At 44.0% G+C, this 20,172-nt stretch overlaps 1 protein-coding gene across 3 annotated transcripts in view; it reads right to left on the bottom strand.

Moving 5' to 3' along the window:
• Positions 1 to 20,172, bottom strand: part of DCX (doublecortin) — an 81,484-nt gene that overhangs the window by 12,135 nt on the left and 49,177 nt on the right. For 2 of the 3 annotated variants that reach the window (XM_066559232.1, XM_066559231.1), the window contains 3 exons: positions 13,250 to 13,352; positions 8,401 to 8,538; positions 2,331 to 2,425 (listed from right to left, as the gene is read on the bottom strand). In XM_066559232.1, coding sequence (XP_066415329.1) covers positions 2,331 to 2,425; positions 8,401 to 8,538; positions 13,250 to 13,352 — 336 coding nt within the window. The remainder of the gene's footprint in view (positions 1 to 2,330; positions 2,426 to 8,400; positions 8,539 to 13,249; positions 13,353 to 20,172) is intronic. The other variant, XM_066559234.1, reaches the window with a different exon arrangement.

Raw genomic sequence — 20,172 nt, 5'->3', positions numbered from 1 at the left:
CATTCCAGAGGGTGGAGTGCGCTGGTGACTGGGCTGGGATCACCAGAATCCAGGGAGCAACAGGCTAAAACCAAGGCAGGCTCCTTGCACAGAGGAGCAAGAGCATCTCTGCTCCTGATGATTGGTCAGGGATGAGTTTCAGGGGTTTTTTATTGTTCTGTATCTATGTGGCCATTCCAGCAAGTGCATCTCTGTTCCTGATTGGTCAGGGATAAGTTTCAGAAATGGGCTTTTTTTTATTGTTCTGGATCAATGTGGCCATTCCAGCAAGTGCATCTCTGTTCCTGATGACTATTCAGGGATAAGTTTCAGAAATGTTTTTTTTATTGTTCTGGATCAACATGGCATTTCCAGCACATGCATGAAAGAGCAGCATCGTGCCTTAAACACACCTCTTTAAACCTAAGTCCACAGTAGAGTCTTACCTTGGTTTGACAGCTGCCCTCAGGACAAATCTCCAGGAAAATCACGTGTTCCATGGTTTATTCTTTATTTTAAAGTAACTTACAATCAGTTGGAAAGGTTAATAAAATAATCCCAAGTTTGTTATTTGGATAAAATGCTCAATATAAAGCTTTTCCAGTGTCCCTTTCTGGGGTAACCATTTTATTCCACTCGTTTAAAGTCCAGTGTGGGACAAGGTACAGGAACGAGCTCAAGAGTTCTCCTGGAATCTTTTTGAGCTCTGACCCACACACAGGTAATAACTGAGCAAAATGAAGAAAAACCCAAATATTCAGGAAGGAAATTCACAGAAATCTTGATATAAGAAGAGGTAAAATAGGACTTTGTGGTGAGCTCAACCTAAGCATTTATCACTTGAGCTTTAAGGGGAAAAAAGAAAAGTGATTTCATCATAAGCAGGAAATTGCTCCTGGAAGAAAGACAATGATGCATGAATATTCTGGTAACCTAAAATGCTGAATTTGTGTTTGCTGATTGGCCTAACTTAGTGGAGAAAATCATAGCTGGGTTGGCTTTGCCCTCAGCAGTCACCATCTATTACAAATGGTCTCAGGGCTGCACTGGAAAGGTCATAAATCAGCCAGCTGCAAACATACATAAAACATTTAAAAGGTGAGTTTTATGTGTCTTGACCAAGGAACAAATCCTCACCTCCAAAGTTCTCAATGAGATGGAAAGTTTGGAAAATATTTATTGTTCCTAATGCTGAAGCAAAGGACGCAGTTTGCAGCATTACTTCTGCTCGACTGATGAACTCAGACCATGGGCCAGGTTCTGTCTTCAATTATAAATGGACAATAAATCTGGACACATTGTGTTAAATTTGGTGTGTTTTCTCAAACTTAGACTGAGCAGCTGAGAGCAGAGTGAGGTCCTGAGGAAAACACAGTTTTCATTTGGATTCAGCTATGCCTTTGTTAAACAGAATTGGTTCAACCCCTGCAAGCTGCCCCATGGTAGGTTCCACGTGGCTGCTGACTGAAAAACCTCAGCATCACCAGCATTTTTAAATTACTCTTCAAAATCTTTGAGTCAATGCTTTCAGAGTCAGGCTGAGAGGTGCATTCTGTTTTACTGAGGAGAAACCCCCCTGACTTCCTCTCTCACCCACTTTTGTGCCCAAGCTCCAATTCCCGTATCAAGTGAAAACTGTTGGAAGCAGCATTGTGGCTATTCCAGAAATGCAAAGGCCCACAGAAATGAAAGTCAGAACTCAGCACAGAGTGGCCCTGAATAACAGGAACTGAAAAAGCTGTGACAGCTGCTGTACCTTTTAAATAAATCAATACATGAATTATCCATGAGCCAGCACAGGTTTCCTGGTCCCTGCCAGGATGCTGTGCTACCTGTTGGCCTATTCCACAACACAATTACCACACCAGCTGTAAGAATCACCTGCTTCCTGTAAAACAGGGCATGGCCTTAAATAATTTAAAAAAACTTAAATTCTTCAGGAGCATCATTAAAGTGATGTCTGAGAGCTCCAGTAACATTTGTGTTGCTTCTGCTCTTTAATGGGCCTGATTTGCCAACACTTGAAGCTTTTCAGGCCAGGCGGGTTGACATGAAACCACATCCATCAATGATTTTTTGAAACAGTGGTACAAACTCATGGTTAAGTTCTCTCCATCCACCTCTGGATGGTCTCCAGCACACATTATCAACTCCAGGGCCAGTCAGGCCAGTGCTCTTTGCCCACCACCATGCCCTAAAGGACAACTTTTACAGGTAAAGGGCCAAACTCCTCTGTCTGAACACCAGGAGTTGTTGTTATTTTCCCAGAGGATATGGCCATGACTTCAGGGTCCCCCAGAGCTTGGGGCTGAGGCAGAAGGAGGTGTAGTAAGGTATAAGAAACGTAATACCTTGTGCTTGCGGAGGCTCCCGGGGCTGGTGGGCGTGGAGATCGGGGACTGCTTGGACTTGGGGGTGGACAGCTGGCTGCTGGAGGTCCCGTTGGCTGGCAGGAAACAAGACACAAGCTGGAAATCAGGCAAGCAAGGGGAAGGCTTTGCTCCTCTGGGGAGATGGAAGGCCTCCAAACATTTAACACCATGGTTTATTCATGTTAGGCAGGAGGAAAAAAAGAACAAACCAAGTGAACAGCATAGCTGTAAACAAAACTCAAGGATTTCAGCTGCAAAATACAGTGAGATACAAAATAAATTGAGGGAGCAATATTTCACCCAACAAATACTCACCAAGACAATCCAAGGCACATATCACCAGAAAAACAATTTCTGTGTTCTCAAACTGTTTAAGGGCATGACTGGAAACCAGAGGCTGAAGATATCCTGAATCCTACCCAAGCAAGATGAGATGTCAATTATAGAAATGAAAAATTAAACAAACAGCAGCATGGAATGCCCTGGATGTAGTTTGCTGTGGGTGGGATTAAGTGACCAAAGAGCCTGATGGAATTATGCTTTCAATTGTGACAGCTCAATCTACAAATCAGTTACTTAAAATTCATCAAGTACTTGAGTGTCTGGAGGAGACTGAAGAAGTGTATAAAGTATCATAGAGTAAAATGTGTGAATGTTGTATTTTTAAGAGCCAAACCAGCACAACTCTTACTTTAAAGCCTCAGAAAACCTCAGTGCTCTCCTCTGTTACCTCCTTGTCAGAAACAGGAGTAGCTCAGGTTTGCAGCAAAGGCAGAGGTCAAGCAGGTATGAAAAGAAACATGTGCTCAAAGCCCTGGGACAAAGGAGGAGCTGCCAGCACCTTAAAGCAACAAATTCATGGTGGTGTGGGTCCTCTGCCTTCACATCCATCATTTCCATGCACTTCCTCCTCTGTTGGAAGAGGTTATTCACCACACACAGCTTTTTTCCTATCACAAATGCACCTAAGTGAGGAAATGGATATTTTTAAAAGGTGGAAGAAATAATGATTTATAGATAATTGGGGAACAGTGTGACACTTCACCTCCTTATCTTACTCAAACCATGCTTTATTGATAGGGGAAAAACCTGTTCTGGAAAAGCAGGAGCTGTTTCCTGCTGGCTCCTGCACTGAGCTGTGCCACTCTACAAAATGAGCTGCCCTCCAGGCTGGTGGGAAAAAAAAGTAGAGTTCTTTATAACTGTATGCCAAATAATGAAGGCAATTCAGTAAAAAAGAACTTGGATCTCTTTTATGTTTTATTTCACTGAGTGAATTTGTGTTTCCTATTAAAGAAAATATGGGGAACAAGAGGACTGATATAATCTCCATTAGCTAGAATCCATTTCCAATTTCTAAAATGCCTCTTTCTTTATCTCCAATTGTCACTGATCCTTCCTAAGCTGAAGAATGCCACCTAACAACTCTGCAAGAAACCCCAATTTCCTTTCCACAAACAAGACTGGAACAACAGCAGAGCCAGTGTGCAGCAAAATGGATGGGATTGCTGCAGGGCAGGACAGAAATTCCCTAATACAATGAGAGTTTTAAGTGCTACAGCAGGCATGTAAATATTTTATGAGCATCAACAAAAAACCAGATGTGACATCCAGATCAGAAATGGAATGAGATGGATGGATATCATTACAAAGACAGCAGAATTTTGCAGCGGGAGCAACAATGAAGAAGCCCAGTTTAATTTTCTCTGCCTGCTAATGAAAAATAGTGCTCATAAGCAAACCTGCCTGCATTTCCTTTGAACTGAAATGCAAGAAAATAACAGGAGGCAAAGAGCAGGTCCCAGGTGGTGCATAACACTGCTGCTCCACTAAAATCTGCTGTTGATTTAGGGTAGCTCAGGATCTCACCTACACTCAGCTATCAGGAACTGTTCTTTAGAACCAGCTTTCCTTTAAATTCTTTGGGGTTTTTCCACCATTTTATTCTTTGTGCATTATGGCTTATTCATGGCATTGAATTTGTTCTGCAACATCAATTTACCTTAAAGTGTATCTGTAATATTCTTTAATTGAAGGAGCATGTGCACCTTTTTTCCACAGGATCCTCACCTCCCCCTGTGCACGAGGCAGTTTTTACTCAGGAGAGAAATCAGACTTGTCCAGCACATGAGAGGGAGGATGGAGAATATTCTTGTCATATTTGAGATGAGAGATCCAGGGAGACTGAATTCTCTGTCTGCTTCCCCCACAGGTATTTTAGAATCACAGAAAGGTTTGGGTTGGAAGGGATCTTAAAGCTCATCCCATTCCACCCCTGCCATGGCAGGGACACCTTCCCCTGTCCCAGGCTGCTCCAAGCCCTGTCCAGCCTGGCCTTGGGCATTTCCAGGGATCCAGGGGCAGCCACAGCTGCTCTGGGCACCTGTGCCAGGGCCTGCCCACCCTCACAGCAAAGAATTTCCTGTTAATGTCTAAGCCTGCCATCCTTTAGCTTAAGTCCATTTCCCCTTTGTCCTATCACTCTATGCCCTTGTCAAAAGTCCCTCTTCAGCCTTTTTTGAGGCCCCTTTTTAGGCAGTTTTCTCACATGGAATTGTTCCCTGAGTGTTGCTTAGGTTTGCTGGGATGACTGGGGCTCTGGATCCAGAGTTCATTGTCCCATTCCAGCTCCAGCCCATGCAGTCCCATCCTTGTTGTTTTTCTCTCTCTCAGCCCACGGTGTTTGTGCTCTTGGGCTGAGATTTGGATCATTTGTCCTTGGTCCCAGCTGGAGCAGGAATTGTTTTGTGCCCCTGCTCTGTGCACAGAGCTCAGCATCCCCTCATATGAAACCCAGACCCACCCACTAAAGCAGCACAGAATGTGAAAAATAGAAAAGCCAAAACCTGAGGCATCATGGCATTCCCCAGACATCTGCTGCCTTGGACACACTCATCCATAATGACCCCTGGGAGCAGCCCTGCAGCCAGGACAGACGGACACTCTGGGTCTGTTTGCTAATTGCTGCTGCCTGCTGAATGTGCTTTTGTCCCTCTGTCCATTAGTGGACTGAGACATGAAGGTCCTGCAGCAGCCTCAGAGCCCTGCTCATATTCTCCCCGGGCCAAATCAAGGCAAAGACATTTTCAAATTTCAGTTTAGGTACCTGTGACTGTCCTGGTTTTAATAATCATAAGCTCTCCCATCACAACACATGTTTTTATACAACTGAACCCTTGTTTGGCATGTCAGTTTGTGTAAGATAAATTCAAGTTTTTATAACAAAGAAAGAATGGTAAATGACATCATTATTTTCTCTCCTGTATTTCTCCCCTGAGATTTAGCTCTGGCTTTTGCTCAGCCTGACTCCTTATTGGAGCAGTCTGTTAAAGAAATTCTGCCAAACTTCATGCTGACCCTACTCCATTTAGATCTCATGGATCAGAGCAGAAGCACAGAGGCTCCTCATGCCCAGTTTTCCTCTGCCATGTTAGGAGAAGGAATTGGCTGGTGCCCTGCAGGTGAGGTTTGTATGGATTTCACTGCTCTGAGCTGGGTCTTTTAGCAAAGCTGACTCCTTAGGAAGAAAGATTGAGGTTAGATATACACAGAAGCTTTGTAACTCCAATTTTGCCAGAAATCCACTGGCATTACTTGGGAAGAACAGATATGGGTTGGGTGTTAGTGAGGGAAAGGAGAAAGGATTTCCCTTGGGAATACAAGGATTGGGGTGAGTTCCCATCCTTGGAGCAGGGACACACTTCTTTGTTCTGCATTCATTCATTTAATTTTCATTCATTCATTTAAATGACTGCATGGTAAGAGAAAAGCGCTGTGCCAAGAAAATAATGTTTAAATTGCTTCTGTGGATTTGCCACCTCACTTTTTTGGATATCCTGGGAACTGAAGGGCTGTGGCTGCCTAAAGGGATTGAGCTTTCCACAGTGAGGCTCACTGGGATGTGGGCTCAGACTCCTCTCACCCAAAGATTCCCCTCCAAACCTGCCCAGACATCAGTGCCCAGATATGTCACAATGGCCTTGGAGACCTTGGTGGGAGAATAGGATACAGAAACGTGCACAGAAAAGAGCTGGGAAGAACAGAAACAACACAAAACCAAGGAAACGCTCGTGAGTTTCCACATGACAACCACAGCAGAGGGAAAGACAACAAAGACAAAAGGTACAAATGGGTAGGAGAGCAAACACACAGCAGAAATGTTGCATATATTTGAAGTAAAACTGCTTTAAAATAGTTTCACACATTAAATGGGAGAGATTCTGGGGGGGAAAAAAATAGGTCAGATCATCTTTTATTAATCAGACTTCATTCAGCTTTCTTTGCTTTTTGAATGTGATAACTCCAAAATCTCATCTAAATGTAAATATTGGTTCTTAAAAGATGTGTAAATCCACTTAATTTATTACCAGCTCAATACAAGAATACAAAATAGTATTCTTTTTTCTCTCTGCCCTGAGAAAACAAGAGTCTTCTATTTTTCAGTACTAAAAGAGCTCAGTCTTTTTTATTCTCATTAAGCAGGACAAGTGCCATTTTTTCCTTTATTGAAATTACAGGAAAGCACGAAAGACTCTTGTCTGGATGGATTAAAGAAACCTGATTTGCTCTTCATTACTGACCTTAACTCCAGGAACTGGTTATTGTTCAGCTTTTCTGGTTGTTTTAATCCCCCCCTGAAAAGCTCTGCTAAGTGTGTTCATTAAAGCTCATCAGATGAGTCACCATCCTGGGCCTGGAGTCGCTCAATCAGTTAAAATCAGGCACACAATAATTGCCATTTCATATTAAACTCTATGCTCTGCTTCTGGTGGGAATCAGCACCTGATGCTTGTGGAGAAGGTTTAAAGCTGCTCATGCATGAGCTGACTCCCACATCACTGAGTGTTACTTCTGGGTTTTGTAAATCACATTTCCCATTGTGCCTTCAATGTGCCTACACAGCTTCAGCAGGCATTTGGGCTTGTGAAAATGGTTAAATTATGGCAAGCCTGAGTTTGAGAATAGCCAACAATGGAATCTTGAAGAAAAACTGTATGAATGCAAAATCACCTCAGAAAGAAATGTTTTTTAAAAAAATACAGAGTCTTGGCATGTGCCAACCAGTTTCACACTGTCCCTTTAGGTAGCTGAAGAACACCCACGCACCCTAAATAAATGAACTGCTTCCTGGGGGAAATCCTTCTGACGACTGCCAAGAGAATTTTCTGACTAATAATCCCATTTCTACTGATGATCAGCTGTTGTGTGATGTTCCCATGCAATATGCAGCATGTTAGCATGATGGTGAAAAGGAATTTTTGGTTTATATGAGCTGTGTTGATGGTGTGGGACACCTGAACTCAAGCTGTGAAGCTCTCCTGGAACTCTGACATGTTTAATTGATGATTTGGCCATTTTAGTGAGAGGCCATGTCTGGTTCTCCTTTGGAACAGAACAGGCAGGCAGGTGAGAGATCAATCATAACCCCAGAAACTCTCCATGACTCTAAAGACTGTCAATTACCAGAATTACTGCAATATGCAGCCCAGCCTTGGACTGACAGCCCTGCAGCTCCCCACGTGTGCTGCCAACCCAGGTGCTGCTGCAGAAGGAGGGAACCATTTCAAATGGTGCAAGCTGCTGCAGCAAATTAGGATTCCCATTTTCCCTCTCTTCCATTACTGAATGAGTGTCTCAGTGTCCCATCAATAAACCCATCAGCAGTTCTGCAATTGCAAGGTCACTGGTCTCCTTTAAATAACGATTGCAAGGAGCCACTCCTGACCTGTGCAATAATCACCATTTGCTTTGCACAGGAGGTTACCCTAAATCACTCTGTATCTGCAGGGACCATCTAAGAGCACTGTGGGCCTTGATTTCCTGCCTGGGGAACAGAAACTTCTTTTAAAACATTTTGGGGAAGGAGCTGTGAGCCTATGGCTGGAACAACCTCAAGCCGCGACCGCACTTCACCAACCAGGAGATTCCTTCCCAATATTTATTAGCTCCTTGTTTCCAAGAGACACCTGAGTTTCCTTAGCAAGCACAGGGAGTTTGTGCTTTTCCCTGGAGCACAGTGAAAGGCAGACACCAAGAAACAATCACTCACCATCTTGGTGGTTACCTGAATCGGCCGGGGACTTGCTGCGGCGCATGGGCGCGGGGCTCTTGGCCGAGCTCTTCTGAGGGGTGGGGGAGGATTTGCTGCCCGTGGCACCTGCTGGGCTCCCCTTCATCACCCGGCACTCTGGGGGAACACAGACCCACCTGGTTATGGCCCTGCTGTGGAACAGCCATGGCAGCTCAGTGCCTGGTCCCCAGAGAGATGCAGGGAATCCCAGGGGCAAGGGAAAAGCTGATATGGTCCCTTGTTCTCCAGGGCTGAAAGGAGACTCATCAAGGGGAGGGCAAAGAGAACAGCTCTGCTCCTCTGGAGGAGCTGCTGAGGCTCTGTGGTGCCAGGCTGGCTCCCACCAAACATTTTCTGCCCTTCCCTTGGCTCTCCTGAGCACAATGAAAATGGCCAACACTGACTGAGGGAACACTCAAGAAAATCCAGTTAATTTGCTGTAACCCTCCTGTGTCACAGACATCTTTTATGAAAAATCCTTTCCTTAGGATCTTTCCTCCTGAGAAGTTGAGAGGCCTCAGGAACAAAATGTAACCAATGGTTATCTGCTGCTGTGGAATGCAACAGGTGCATCTGGGATTGGGCTCATGTGGTTGTTTCTAATTAATGGCCAATCACAGTCAGCTGGCTCAGACTCTCTGTCCCAGACAGAAGGTTTTGTTATCATTCTTCTTTCCTATTCTATTCTTAGCCAGCCTTCTGAGGAAATCCTTTCTTCTATTCTTTTAGTATAGTTTTAATGTAATATATATGATAAAATAATAAAGCAAGCCTTCTGAAACATGGAGTCAGATCCTCATTTCTTCCCTAAACCTGAGACCCCTGTGAACATGGTCAAACTCCTGGTGAAGACCCAGTCCCAGGAATGATGAGTGCCCTTTCTGCAGGTGCAGAAAGCCAGCAAACAGCTCCTGGTGTGCTGTAAATGAAGCCTCCAAGTGGCAGATGGGGCAGCTGCCCCAGGAGGCTTTCACCCAGCTGGAACCAGCCTCTTCTGTCCTCAACAAGCTGCAACTTTTCAGATGCTCAAAGCACAGGAGACAAAATGGTTTCACAAAGCACATCCTCCGTCCTGGCCACTCATCCCTTTCAGCAAGGTTTGTATAAACAAGCCCAGCAGATTTATGTACTGGAAGATGTGAGCAGATGAGGACCCCAACTGTGCTTCCTTAAAAACTAAATAGGCCAGGAAGAGTGGAAAATGTAAACATGGTCTACAGAGTCCTGCAGAGGGGAACTGAAATGCTAACAAACCTCCACGTGTCCCAGGATTTCAGGCATGCCTGATCTTCAGAACTGGGTTTTATTTACATTGACAGCTAACAGAAAAGGAACTTTCCACCCCTCAAGTTATTAACTTAACCCAGTTAAGAAGAAGGCAATAAAAAAGGGATTTCCTTTTTGTCAAATGTTAGCTGGTTCCACCTCATCTCCTCTAACAGCTTGTCCTCACCAAGATGTGAAAAATGTGTCTTTTTTCCAGATGTGAATTACGTGTTCCACATGCAGGCAGCTTTTTATGGAAAAGTTCAGCTCAGCCCCACATGCTCCACACTGAGGACCCCTGGAATGGAGTCTCCAATGGAATTAAGACAGCACAGAGCAGATAAATAATTGGTCAACCAAAAGCAAGCTGTCTGACCTAAATGTATGTGTTATTTAATTATATATCAGTGTATCTACAAAAATGTAATTGCCTTCAATTTTTCCCCAGGCTTTGCTCATTCTCAGCCATCCAAGGCTCCATTTCTGCTCCTTCTGGATGGTTTGAGAGAGTTTTGCTGTTGGGCCATGCAGCACAAGAATGTCAGGAGAGGAGGCCTTGTGCTCCAGGGATGCTGCATGGCAGGAATTAAACCTATAGTCAGCTTATTTTCTCTCCTGCTAAATCAATTTTCTAAACTGTAAATCAGGGATAGAAAAGGTTGTGGTTTTTTCCTTCAAAAATACTTGAATTCTCACAGATGATGTCACTTGAAAGGCTTGTAGAGGTCCAGCCCTAATATAGCCCAAATTTTTTGGGGCTATATTATACACGAAGAGCAGTTCTGCTGTTGTGAGGGGACTCAAAGGGTGTCAGGCAGCTATGTTTAGTCACCTGAACTACTCACTAAAAAAAAAAATAAACCAAAAAAGTAAAAATACTTCATGTTAGGTCTTTGCAAGAGCTTCCAAATTTATGCTTTTCCCAGGCGAGTAATTCCTTGGAAGGAAACCTGGCTTTGCATTTTCCAGCACAGAAAGGCTGACTCTGAGGAATTCCTCCAGCTCAGCCCTTGGCAAGTGTCAGAGGCAATCCCTGAGCTTTTGCAGGAGGTGGAAACCTGGCTGTGCTGAGCTTGGTGCGAAAAGGCCTCTAAATGTCACCAAAGTGTGACATTTCCACCATGCTGAAACCAGTGGGTACAAAAGGGACAGAGCAATGTCATCTGGAAGGTGCTCAGCAGCAGGATTAGAGGGTGGAAGCTGTGGTGGGCAGCCAGGAGGAAAAAGATGACATAATCCTGTCTTGTGCTGTTTCTCGTTTTGTTTCCTGACGTCCTGCCAGAGTGAACATAATAACCAGCAATCCTGGTGTGTGTCATGCAAACAGGCAGGAGAAATTCCCCCATGACAGAGGAGATTTTATTCAGCGACACTCATCTGCAAAAGCTCAGGATTTGCAGCTCTCCTGGCAGCATCTGCTCCAGAAGGAGGAAGGGTGATGGGTGTGCAATGGGGAAACACTGCTGAGGCTCCTCATCTGCTCCCTGGGAGCTGCAAGGCTCCTCCAAAAACACCTCTGGAGCTGCTCACTGCCTTCCCAACAGCAAACTTGGCTTCCTTCTGCCAGAGAAATCCAAGCTGGAGAAGGGAGCAGTGCCCAGAGGAGGCAGAGGGCTGGGATTTCCATCCAGTTGCTCTGCCAGGGCTGCATCCAAGCTGTTTTCCAGCGTGGAGCTCCCTGTGGAGCCGACTCAGCTGCTGAGTGGTGAAAAACAACGTGAAGCTCAGTTTACAGATCACTTCCCCAGCCTGACACAGGCTTTATTCTCTGCCTGCAAAGGCTCAGCTGAACCTTGGAAACTTCCTTTGAATTACCCCAAGACCATCAAATGGGTTCATCTGGAGTACACAGGTCAGAAGTACCTAAAGAAGCACTTTAGAAGCACTAAAATAAACTCAGGCTTGCAAGGGAGTAATAAAAAACTCAGTGTTTGGAGATTAGAGGCTGCTTGGCTTCCTGGCATCCAGCAAAAATCCTCTTTGGTCCTCAATACAGAGCCAGTTTGCAGCATATAGGACAGGATGGGGCTTGTGTTCCTCACACAACACACCTAGAGCTTTGGGAAGTGTGCCTAGATGCTTGGAGAGCACTTTATTTCAGTTTAAATGGTTAAAATGACATTAATTTCCTCTTGCTGCACTCACTGGCACCTGCAGACAGGTGGGTACAGTTGCCAGGTGGGGTGGGTGGTAAGTCCTACAAGTAATCTCTGTATATTCTGTAAAATCAAAGATTTCATGGTGTAATTGATCACAGAGACTCACATTATTACAGACTTCTGCTGGCAGTGGTGACAAGGAAAAATAACAGTGCTGTCCCAGCCATGCCCCCAAAAAGGGAATTATTGCCCTGCTTTTTGAATCAGTAGAAGTAAGCAGTGGAAATGTGATTTTTTTTCAACTGTTGCTTGTTTCCATTTTTAATATGCATATGTCTACATAAGGATGATTAGTTCTCAAGAAAAATGCATCTCTCTGAATGTGACTGGAGAAAATTGAAAGTATAAACACTCCCAGATTTTGCAGTAAATGTCAAAATTCTGTAGGACTTAATTTATTCTGACTATACCTCAGTCAGTATTTGCCCGATTATAATTCTGCTGACTGATAAGTATCCCAAAAGGATGTTAAATGTCATAGCAGCCTTCTTGAGCCAGGTCTCATAAGCTCTCAGAGGTCTATAACACACCCAAGACAGCTCAGCTACCCTTGGAGGCATAAAAATCAGCAGGATGGCTTCTGTTGCAGTGTTGGAAACAAAAAGGTTTAAAAAAAGGCAAAATAACAAAAAGAAAAACCGAGCCAGGTGCATGAGGTTCTTGCTCCTGGTAAAACACCCCACAAAAGCCATCAGTTCCTTTGTTCACTTCTATTTCTAGTAAATTGCCCAAGTGAGACTTCTTGGCTTCTGTCCAATTAGCTATCCTTAAGTTTGAAATTCTGTCCCCTGAGCCTATGAAGTGGCTTTTTTCAAAGAGAGAAACTTCTGGGCTTCTTTCCGTTTTGAAGAGACAAAGGACAGTTTTGTCACTCCGTCAACAGAAAACACATTTGTCGCAGACATTTTTTGTGAAAAATCCTTTCCTTAGGATTTTTCCTCCTGAGAAGCTGAGAGGCCTCAGGAACAGAATGTAAACATTGATTATCTGCTGCTGTGGAATGCAACAGGTGCATCTGGGATTGGCCCATGTTGGATGTTTGTAATTAATGGCCAATCACAGTGAGCTGGATCAGACAGAGAGTCCAAGCCACAAGCCTCTGTTATCATTCTTTCTTCTTCTATTCTTAGCTAGCCTTCTGATGAAATCCTTTCTTCTATTCTTTTAGTATAGCTTTAATGTAATATATATCATAAAATAATAAATCAGCCTTCTGAAACATGGAGTGAGATCCTCGTCTCTTCCCTCACTCTGAGACCCCTGTGAACACTGTCACACACATTCCTGTAGTTAAATTCCATGTACTGGATCTCATAAACCAGCCCAGAAGCATGCAGCACTGGGACCAGGCAGGAGCAGGGGAAGGGCAGTGCAGGAAAGGCTCAGGGTGGGTTTGGTGTTACCGCTCTCGTCCAGGGAAAAGTCGTCCTGTGCATAGCGGAACTTCTCGGGGCCACAGGCGATGAACACATCATCATCCCCAAAGAAATCGTGCAGACAGGTCACCTGCAGGGAGAGCAGAGGCATGCATTTCAGTGGGAATTAATTACTTTATTGTGCTATATTATTCTATACTATATTACACAATGTTACATTACATCTAAACAGAATCTGCCAAGCACTCAACTGCAAGAGCCCGAATGAGAGATGTGGGACTCCAGGGGCTCTCCAAAATGCAGTTTATTGTATCTGAGATGTTACAGCATCCAGGGTTGTGGGTGACAGAGCTGTGCCCACAGCTGCCAGCTCCAGCTGCAGGCAGCCCTGGAGACCCTTTGGTTTAGGTTACAATGCATTTTATACTTTTCTTTGCTGAGCATCTTAATACAGCAGAACCAATCTATACCTTAACTTTTATCTATAGCCTATCATAACTACTGTAATTACCATATTCATGTTACTGTTCTCCAATCACTCAAAGTCAGTACATTACAGTTTAAGCTAGGAGTTGTTTTTCAGTTTTCTTGCAGTGGAAAATTCTGAGACCTTTTTTCTACCTGCAGCTTTGCTGACTTGTTTGCCTGTGCTCTCTTTCTGCTTGGTAAAAACATCTTCTTGTTTGGGGTGGGTTTATCCTTTGCTCTAAGCCATAAAACCCATTCTAACTAACACACCCTTGGTTATCCAGTGAGACTGGCTCAGCAAAGTTTTTCTTCTATATCAAAACTTGCTTCCATCTCTATTCCTTCATCAGACTCAACATTTAAAAATCTTTCTGCCAAGCACACATATTGTGAGACTTCCTTGTCAAACTTTCATCCTTCCCAACACTCAACCCTGCACACACTGCCCAGAATCTCATGACTGTCCCCCAACAGTCCCAACACACACACACACACACACCTGGGCCTGACAGGCCAAGGAAACAAAACACCATCACTGTGGGTAAACAATCTCCATATTGCATTCCACTTTGGCACAACACAGGCACAGCAAATGAGATAAGAATATCCTTGTGAAGAATTGTGCCTTGCTTTTCTCTGTGAAGAGAAATGTGGGGCTGCAGTAGAGTCCTGATGGGGCCCAGCTCTGGGGAAGCAGAAGGGGGCTCTGCCTCTCTGCTCTTCCCCCACCCCAGGTTAATGTGGTCCTGCTTTCCCTAGGGCTGGTGCTCATCACACAACTGCCCAGGGCTGGTCAAGCCTAACAAAGGCATTAAATAACCCCAAAAAACAGAGATGAGACCCCCAAACAACTCCCTTGCAAGGTCTTGGAGGTTTGGCTTTTTCCACCCAGCTGACAGGATACATCAGTGACCTGAAGGAATGACACAGCAACTTCTAAAATATGAACAGAGGTGCCCCTGTGCCACACTGGCAGGGTTGTGACACCACTGCCTGTGCTGTGGCTGTCTTGGTACCCACAGAGCCCAAAACCTCAGAGAATCACTGGGGATAAGCACAGGTGTAGAGCTGTGACTCCTCCTGAGCAATCCTGGTGACAAATTTAAAGCCAAAATGTTTTTCTGTGCTGTTGGTGAAGAAACCCAAAGTATGACAGGACACCATTCCCACCACAGCACCATTTAAATCCAGATTTACTGCAGGTGTTGTGCCAGCCTCTCCCTCACTGAGTGCCTTGCTCCCCATTTTTGCCACCCTCAATAAGAGGAAGTTTTATCTTGCAGCACCTGGAGCTCCAAACTCTGCCTTGCCTTGCAGCATCAAACAGAAACAAAGCACAGGATGTGGGAGCCCCAGATCCATGGATTTAATCAGAGAACTGATAGCTGGGAGTTTAGAAATGTGAAAATGCTTTCAGGCTGCTGAGAGAAGAATTTAAAATCCCATCAGGCTGGGAGCTCCTCCCCATTTTGAGCTGGCAGAGATCTGCAGATGATGGACTTGCTTTAACAATTCCTAACACTCTCCTGATATCCCAGATGCCCTGACCAACTGTTGTGTCAGGAGCAGCACAAATGCTCACCTGCAATCACCCCAGGGTGGAACAGCTCCAGCAGAGCCAGCACCCAGCAGAGCCCAGGGTGGCTTCCCAAAGCTCCACTTTCCCAGGAAACCCTTCCAGGCAAGCCCAGGGTCAGCAAGCCCTGGTGTTTGCAATGGAGGTGAGAGGCTGAGAGCTGCTGCTGAGCAGGGTTTTACCATGTCTGGGCACTGGGAGGGACTGCAGAGAGCACTGGAGATCACCATGGGGAGCTCACTGGAGGCAGAGCTGAGCTTCTGTATCTGCTGATCTCCTGGAGCTGGACTGTGAAAAGTTAATTTCAAGCTCTAATAAATCAACTCTAAAGAAGGCTTTTGGCTATCTTAATAAGGCTCAGTATTTCACACTGGTTAGTATAATGTATAATTAAAGCACTGCCCGTGAGTGCCAGCTCTGGTTACAATGCCAAACCTTAGTGAAAAGAATGTTTTTCACATTGTCATGACTTTCAAAATGGAGCAGGCTGAAATCTGCCATGCCTTTGATGATCAGAGTTAAAATTTCCTCTGCTAACTCCAGTGAATTCCTATTTTTGATTGTCTAAAATTAGATTGAAAATAGCTAACTTCATCTATAGAGAATTCTCCCAAAGAAAAGATGACATTTCAAACCAGCACTTGGTATTACAGCCCTCCCCCTGAGGATGTGTGGCACTGGTTCATTTGCAAATAATTGGGTTTGGCTCAACCCACCAGTTCCCATCTGAATGCTAAGTACCACACTTGTGCCACTGAAAAGACCCATGGGTTGCTCTGCTCCACTGTGCAGTTAAATCTGTGATCTAAACTTGGATCAAAAGGCTTCAGAAATTTCCCAGCCTTTTGTATGACATCAGAAAGAACCCACAGAGGCTTTTGTTGTCTCCAGGTCAGAAGTCCAAGTGTGGATTTTGTCCTTGACTGCCCACAACCACCCCAAGCAAAAACAAAGTCCAGGCAATCAAGAAAATCTTCAGATCCAAGGGTCCAAACACAATGGAGAGGTCCCAGAGTGTCCACGGGCAGGAACCTGACTGCATTTCAAACAGAGACACTTGCAATTCACTTTTCTGCATGCCTGCTCCTCCAGGGAGCAGTTATTGTGTGTAAATACACACAGTAGTTATATTTATATATATATATATATATATATAAAATAATAGTTATGAACAGCCGGTGAGCACTGGAGGCTGGTACAGAATTCAATCATCTACTTGCTGAACTCTGAATATTCAGGAAACAATCACTTCTGCCTTTGCCCTATTTGTTCCTTTTTGGTTTCCTGTTGTAACTTCCACTGCTAAGAGCTCACCACAACACAGCAGAAAGGGCAGCCAAAACCCAACCCCAGCCTCCTTAAACAGTGCAAAACATTGCAAAACTCAGAAAATAACTGGGCTCCTGTGCTGTGGGGCCTGTAGCTCTGCTGCTTATGTTCACCACGTGTGTGGTATTTTCTATTTACCTTTTGTTTATTCAACCCCAGACCCTGATCACTGCTCTGAGTCCCTGAAACACGTCCCAGATGGGTTCCTGCCCAGAGGAAGCCACTGGAGTGAACTTTCTTTGGGGAAAAATGTGATTTCTCTGCTGGATCTGAGAGCACCAGAGCCAGCTTGTCTGAGGGGGGCATGAAAAAGGGAAAATGGAAAAAAGAAACGCACAGGGAAAAAGCCCTGGATATGCTCATCCCTGCAGGACATGAAGCTGGGAAGTGAGGCCATGCTGGGATAACTGGTTTGAGACCTCATTAACCAGTATGGAATGTTTAAGGGTTGTTCTTGACAGGCAAGGTCAAACCTCTACCTGCACTAATGTTGTAGAGGCTTTTAGTGACTCCCAAATAACATTATTGGTCTTCTCTGCATCCTTCAGAAGTCTTTTTTCTGATGTTTCCTCCATTTAAATAAATAAATATATACATACATAGATAAATAAATAAATACATAGATGAATACATAGATAAATAAATAAATAAATAAATAAATAAATAAATGTAGTATGAGTCTCCCCCCAATCAGTGTGGACTTTTTGAAAGAATATTTTCTGCTCTAGCTTACTCTGATCTATCACTCTAATTATATCCAATAATTTACCTGGAACACCATGAAAAAAAAAAAAAACAAACCTGAAAGAAGCTTCATAACAACCAAAAATTTACCCCAGATGATAACCTGAAAATATTTTTTTTTTTAATGCTGTGTTTTTCTTTTAGTTATAAATTTATTAAAGCACAGGACAAAACCCAATAGTCAGATAGTGCAAGGAGCAATGCTGCCACTTGAAAATGGTGATTTTTTTGGTGGCTGTTGTCATGCACCCTCAGCAATGACACCAGGAGCCAGCAAAATAGGAAGAATTTGTCTTTCTGCAGTTTTCAGTCTCCAAGCATTTTCATCTATAACAAAAAATTAAACTGGTGTTTATGGCTACAGTAGACAAGATAAATAGCATTGATTTCCAAGCATGCCTTTGTTTAAGGGAGGATAATATTGGATTTGAAATTCAGGATTGAAAGGACAATATTGACTTGGGAAAGGATCATAATGCATGAAATGTTTACTCTCCAATTCCTGTAGCTTAAGCAATTCCAAGGAAGGAAATCATATCTTCACAGCCCAGTCAATTTATTTCTTACAAAGTCATTATTCCTAATAGGTCTGATGGTAGCATTTTTCTTTGTGCCAAGGTCTGACCTTTAAACCCCCTTATAATACATATTATGGAAGAAATAGAAGGCTGTAGAGATTAGTTTGCAATTCCTTAGGTTTCCCTAGTTAAATTAAATCCTTCTCTGCTTATATGAGAAAAAGCTTCCCTGAGAGGGCAGCCTAGCTGAGGTTTCTGCAGTGACAGTCCATCAGGGTCTGCTGCAGCAATTTTAATTGCAGAGAGGAAAAGCTGCAGCCTTGTGAGAGCTGCTGAGCCCCTGCCTCATTTCAATACAGCACTTGTAGAACTAAGCATTTCTCAGGATTTTGACAAAATGGAGCTTGCCTCACACACACATATCCCTGGATGTGAGCTCACAGGTTGCTGAAATGCCTGTGCTGGCACAGGCAGGAATTCTGAGTTCACTTGGAAAAGGAGCAGTAAAACCACAGGAGCCACAGTGGCACAGCTCAGAGTAACTGGCTGTCCCCAGCTTCCTCCAGGAGGCAGCAGCACTATTTAGAAACTGGGATTTATTCGTAAATAAAACAATGAAAAAGAATTAGAAATAAAAAGTTTGAGGACTTCAGCCTCAGCCTGAATCACCCAGCAGTGCAGAGCCTGGGGTGCTTTGAGGGGTTGGGATTTCCCAGCTCCTTTTGCCCCTCTCAGCCCCTCAGTGTCCCTCACAGGAGATGGACACTGTCCCTCCCTGTCACTCCCTGTCCCTCCAGGACAATCATGGACACAGCAGTGACAGAGGGTGAACTGAACCATCCTCTTCACCCTTCAGAGAAGTGTCCTTTTCACTCAGAAAATGTTCTTATTTTCAGCTCTCTCCCTCAGTCATAATGATTTTGTAAACCATTCTCTGTGCAATCTCCCTCCCATTTAGGAATTTAGGCAGCAGAACAATGATAAGTACATAAGTAGCTTCAAAGTCCCTAAATTTCTGCAAATCTAATGGTTATGTTCAAAGAAAACAGATCTCCACTTGCTTTCTTTAAATCATCACAGTTCTTCAGCTTGTAGGCTTCCAAAGGTCAGAACAGGGGGAAAACTGTCTACAGAAAAAGGCAAAAAAGGGCCCACAAGACCCCAGAAGACAATTGCATGTCTGTAATAACAGAGCTGAATTAAGATACACTTTTCTTTCGTAGGCTGCTTTGATAGGTGCTGTAAAATTGAGCACAACCAATAATCAGATAAATCCAATTAATGTGCTTTAGGTGCCTGCTCCTGTCCTTTCTCTCTCAGCACTGAGCTGAGCAAGTCAGACCAGCAGCCAGACAGGCACCAAGAGCTAAATGAGCTGAAAATGGCACTAAAACCTCTTTAAACTCTGTTTTAACTCACAGCAGCAATCTCAGGGATTTATTTACACTCCATCAAGCTGTACTCCAAGGCAGATTGGCAGTGGTCTGCTTGTTTCAGGTCTGAGGAGCCAAAGCCCTACATCACAAAGGAAATTGTGCTTTATGATCATGTGTCACTTGGGTGTCTGCAATCAGCAAAGCCCAGCACAGAAACCAAACACACTCAGACTGACCCACAAAGATTCAGAAGGAATCGATGAACATGGGTAGTAAGGTCCTCACCACACACCCACAAAGAAAAAGATTTCAGAAGACTGAAGGGTTAAGGCAATGCAATGAAAAATAAAGATGTTGGTGTTGGAATGCACAGCACTTAATGCATTTTTCTTTTTAACAGTCTGAAGACTGCAAGCCCAAAGCAGATACTGAATTGATTTACATTTTATTAGATTCTGGTTTCCTGCATTTAAAAATAAGAGATGTTTGGATTCAATTATTTCTTTAAAGTATGCACCCACCCACTCAATAGATTCCACATTTGCATTCACAGAAAGAGAATTACTTATCTGCTTTCCTGAAAAAAAAAAATACTACTTAAAATTGATAAGCAATAAAAAGAGGAGCAGGAAAAGCACAAATATTGACATTGCAGAGTGGACCCAGAGCACCCCTGCATGCCCAGCCTGTGTCACACCAACATTTCAATTGCACTTTGGGGAGCCCTCTCTGAGCTACCCAGCAGTGAGGGAAGGGGCCTCTGTCACCTGCTCTTCCATCTCTGCCCCCCTGGGCCACCAAATGTCCACGTGGGGACCTGGCCAGAGCATGGCCATGCTGTCCCCTACTCCTGTGAGGCACCATGAAGGGCAGGAGAAGTCACCTCTGCCATCTGGGTTTCTCTGTGACCTCTCAATAGAAACACAGAGATTTTTCCCA

This window comes from Molothrus aeneus, chromosome 14 (genome assembly GCF_037042795.1).
Source record: "Molothrus aeneus isolate 106 chromosome 14, BPBGC_Maene_1.0, whole genome shotgun sequence".
In the NCBI taxonomy this organism is placed as follows: domain Eukaryota; kingdom Metazoa; phylum Chordata; class Aves; order Passeriformes; family Icteridae; genus Molothrus; species Molothrus aeneus.
This window is presented reverse-complemented; position numbering and strand designations above follow the sequence as displayed.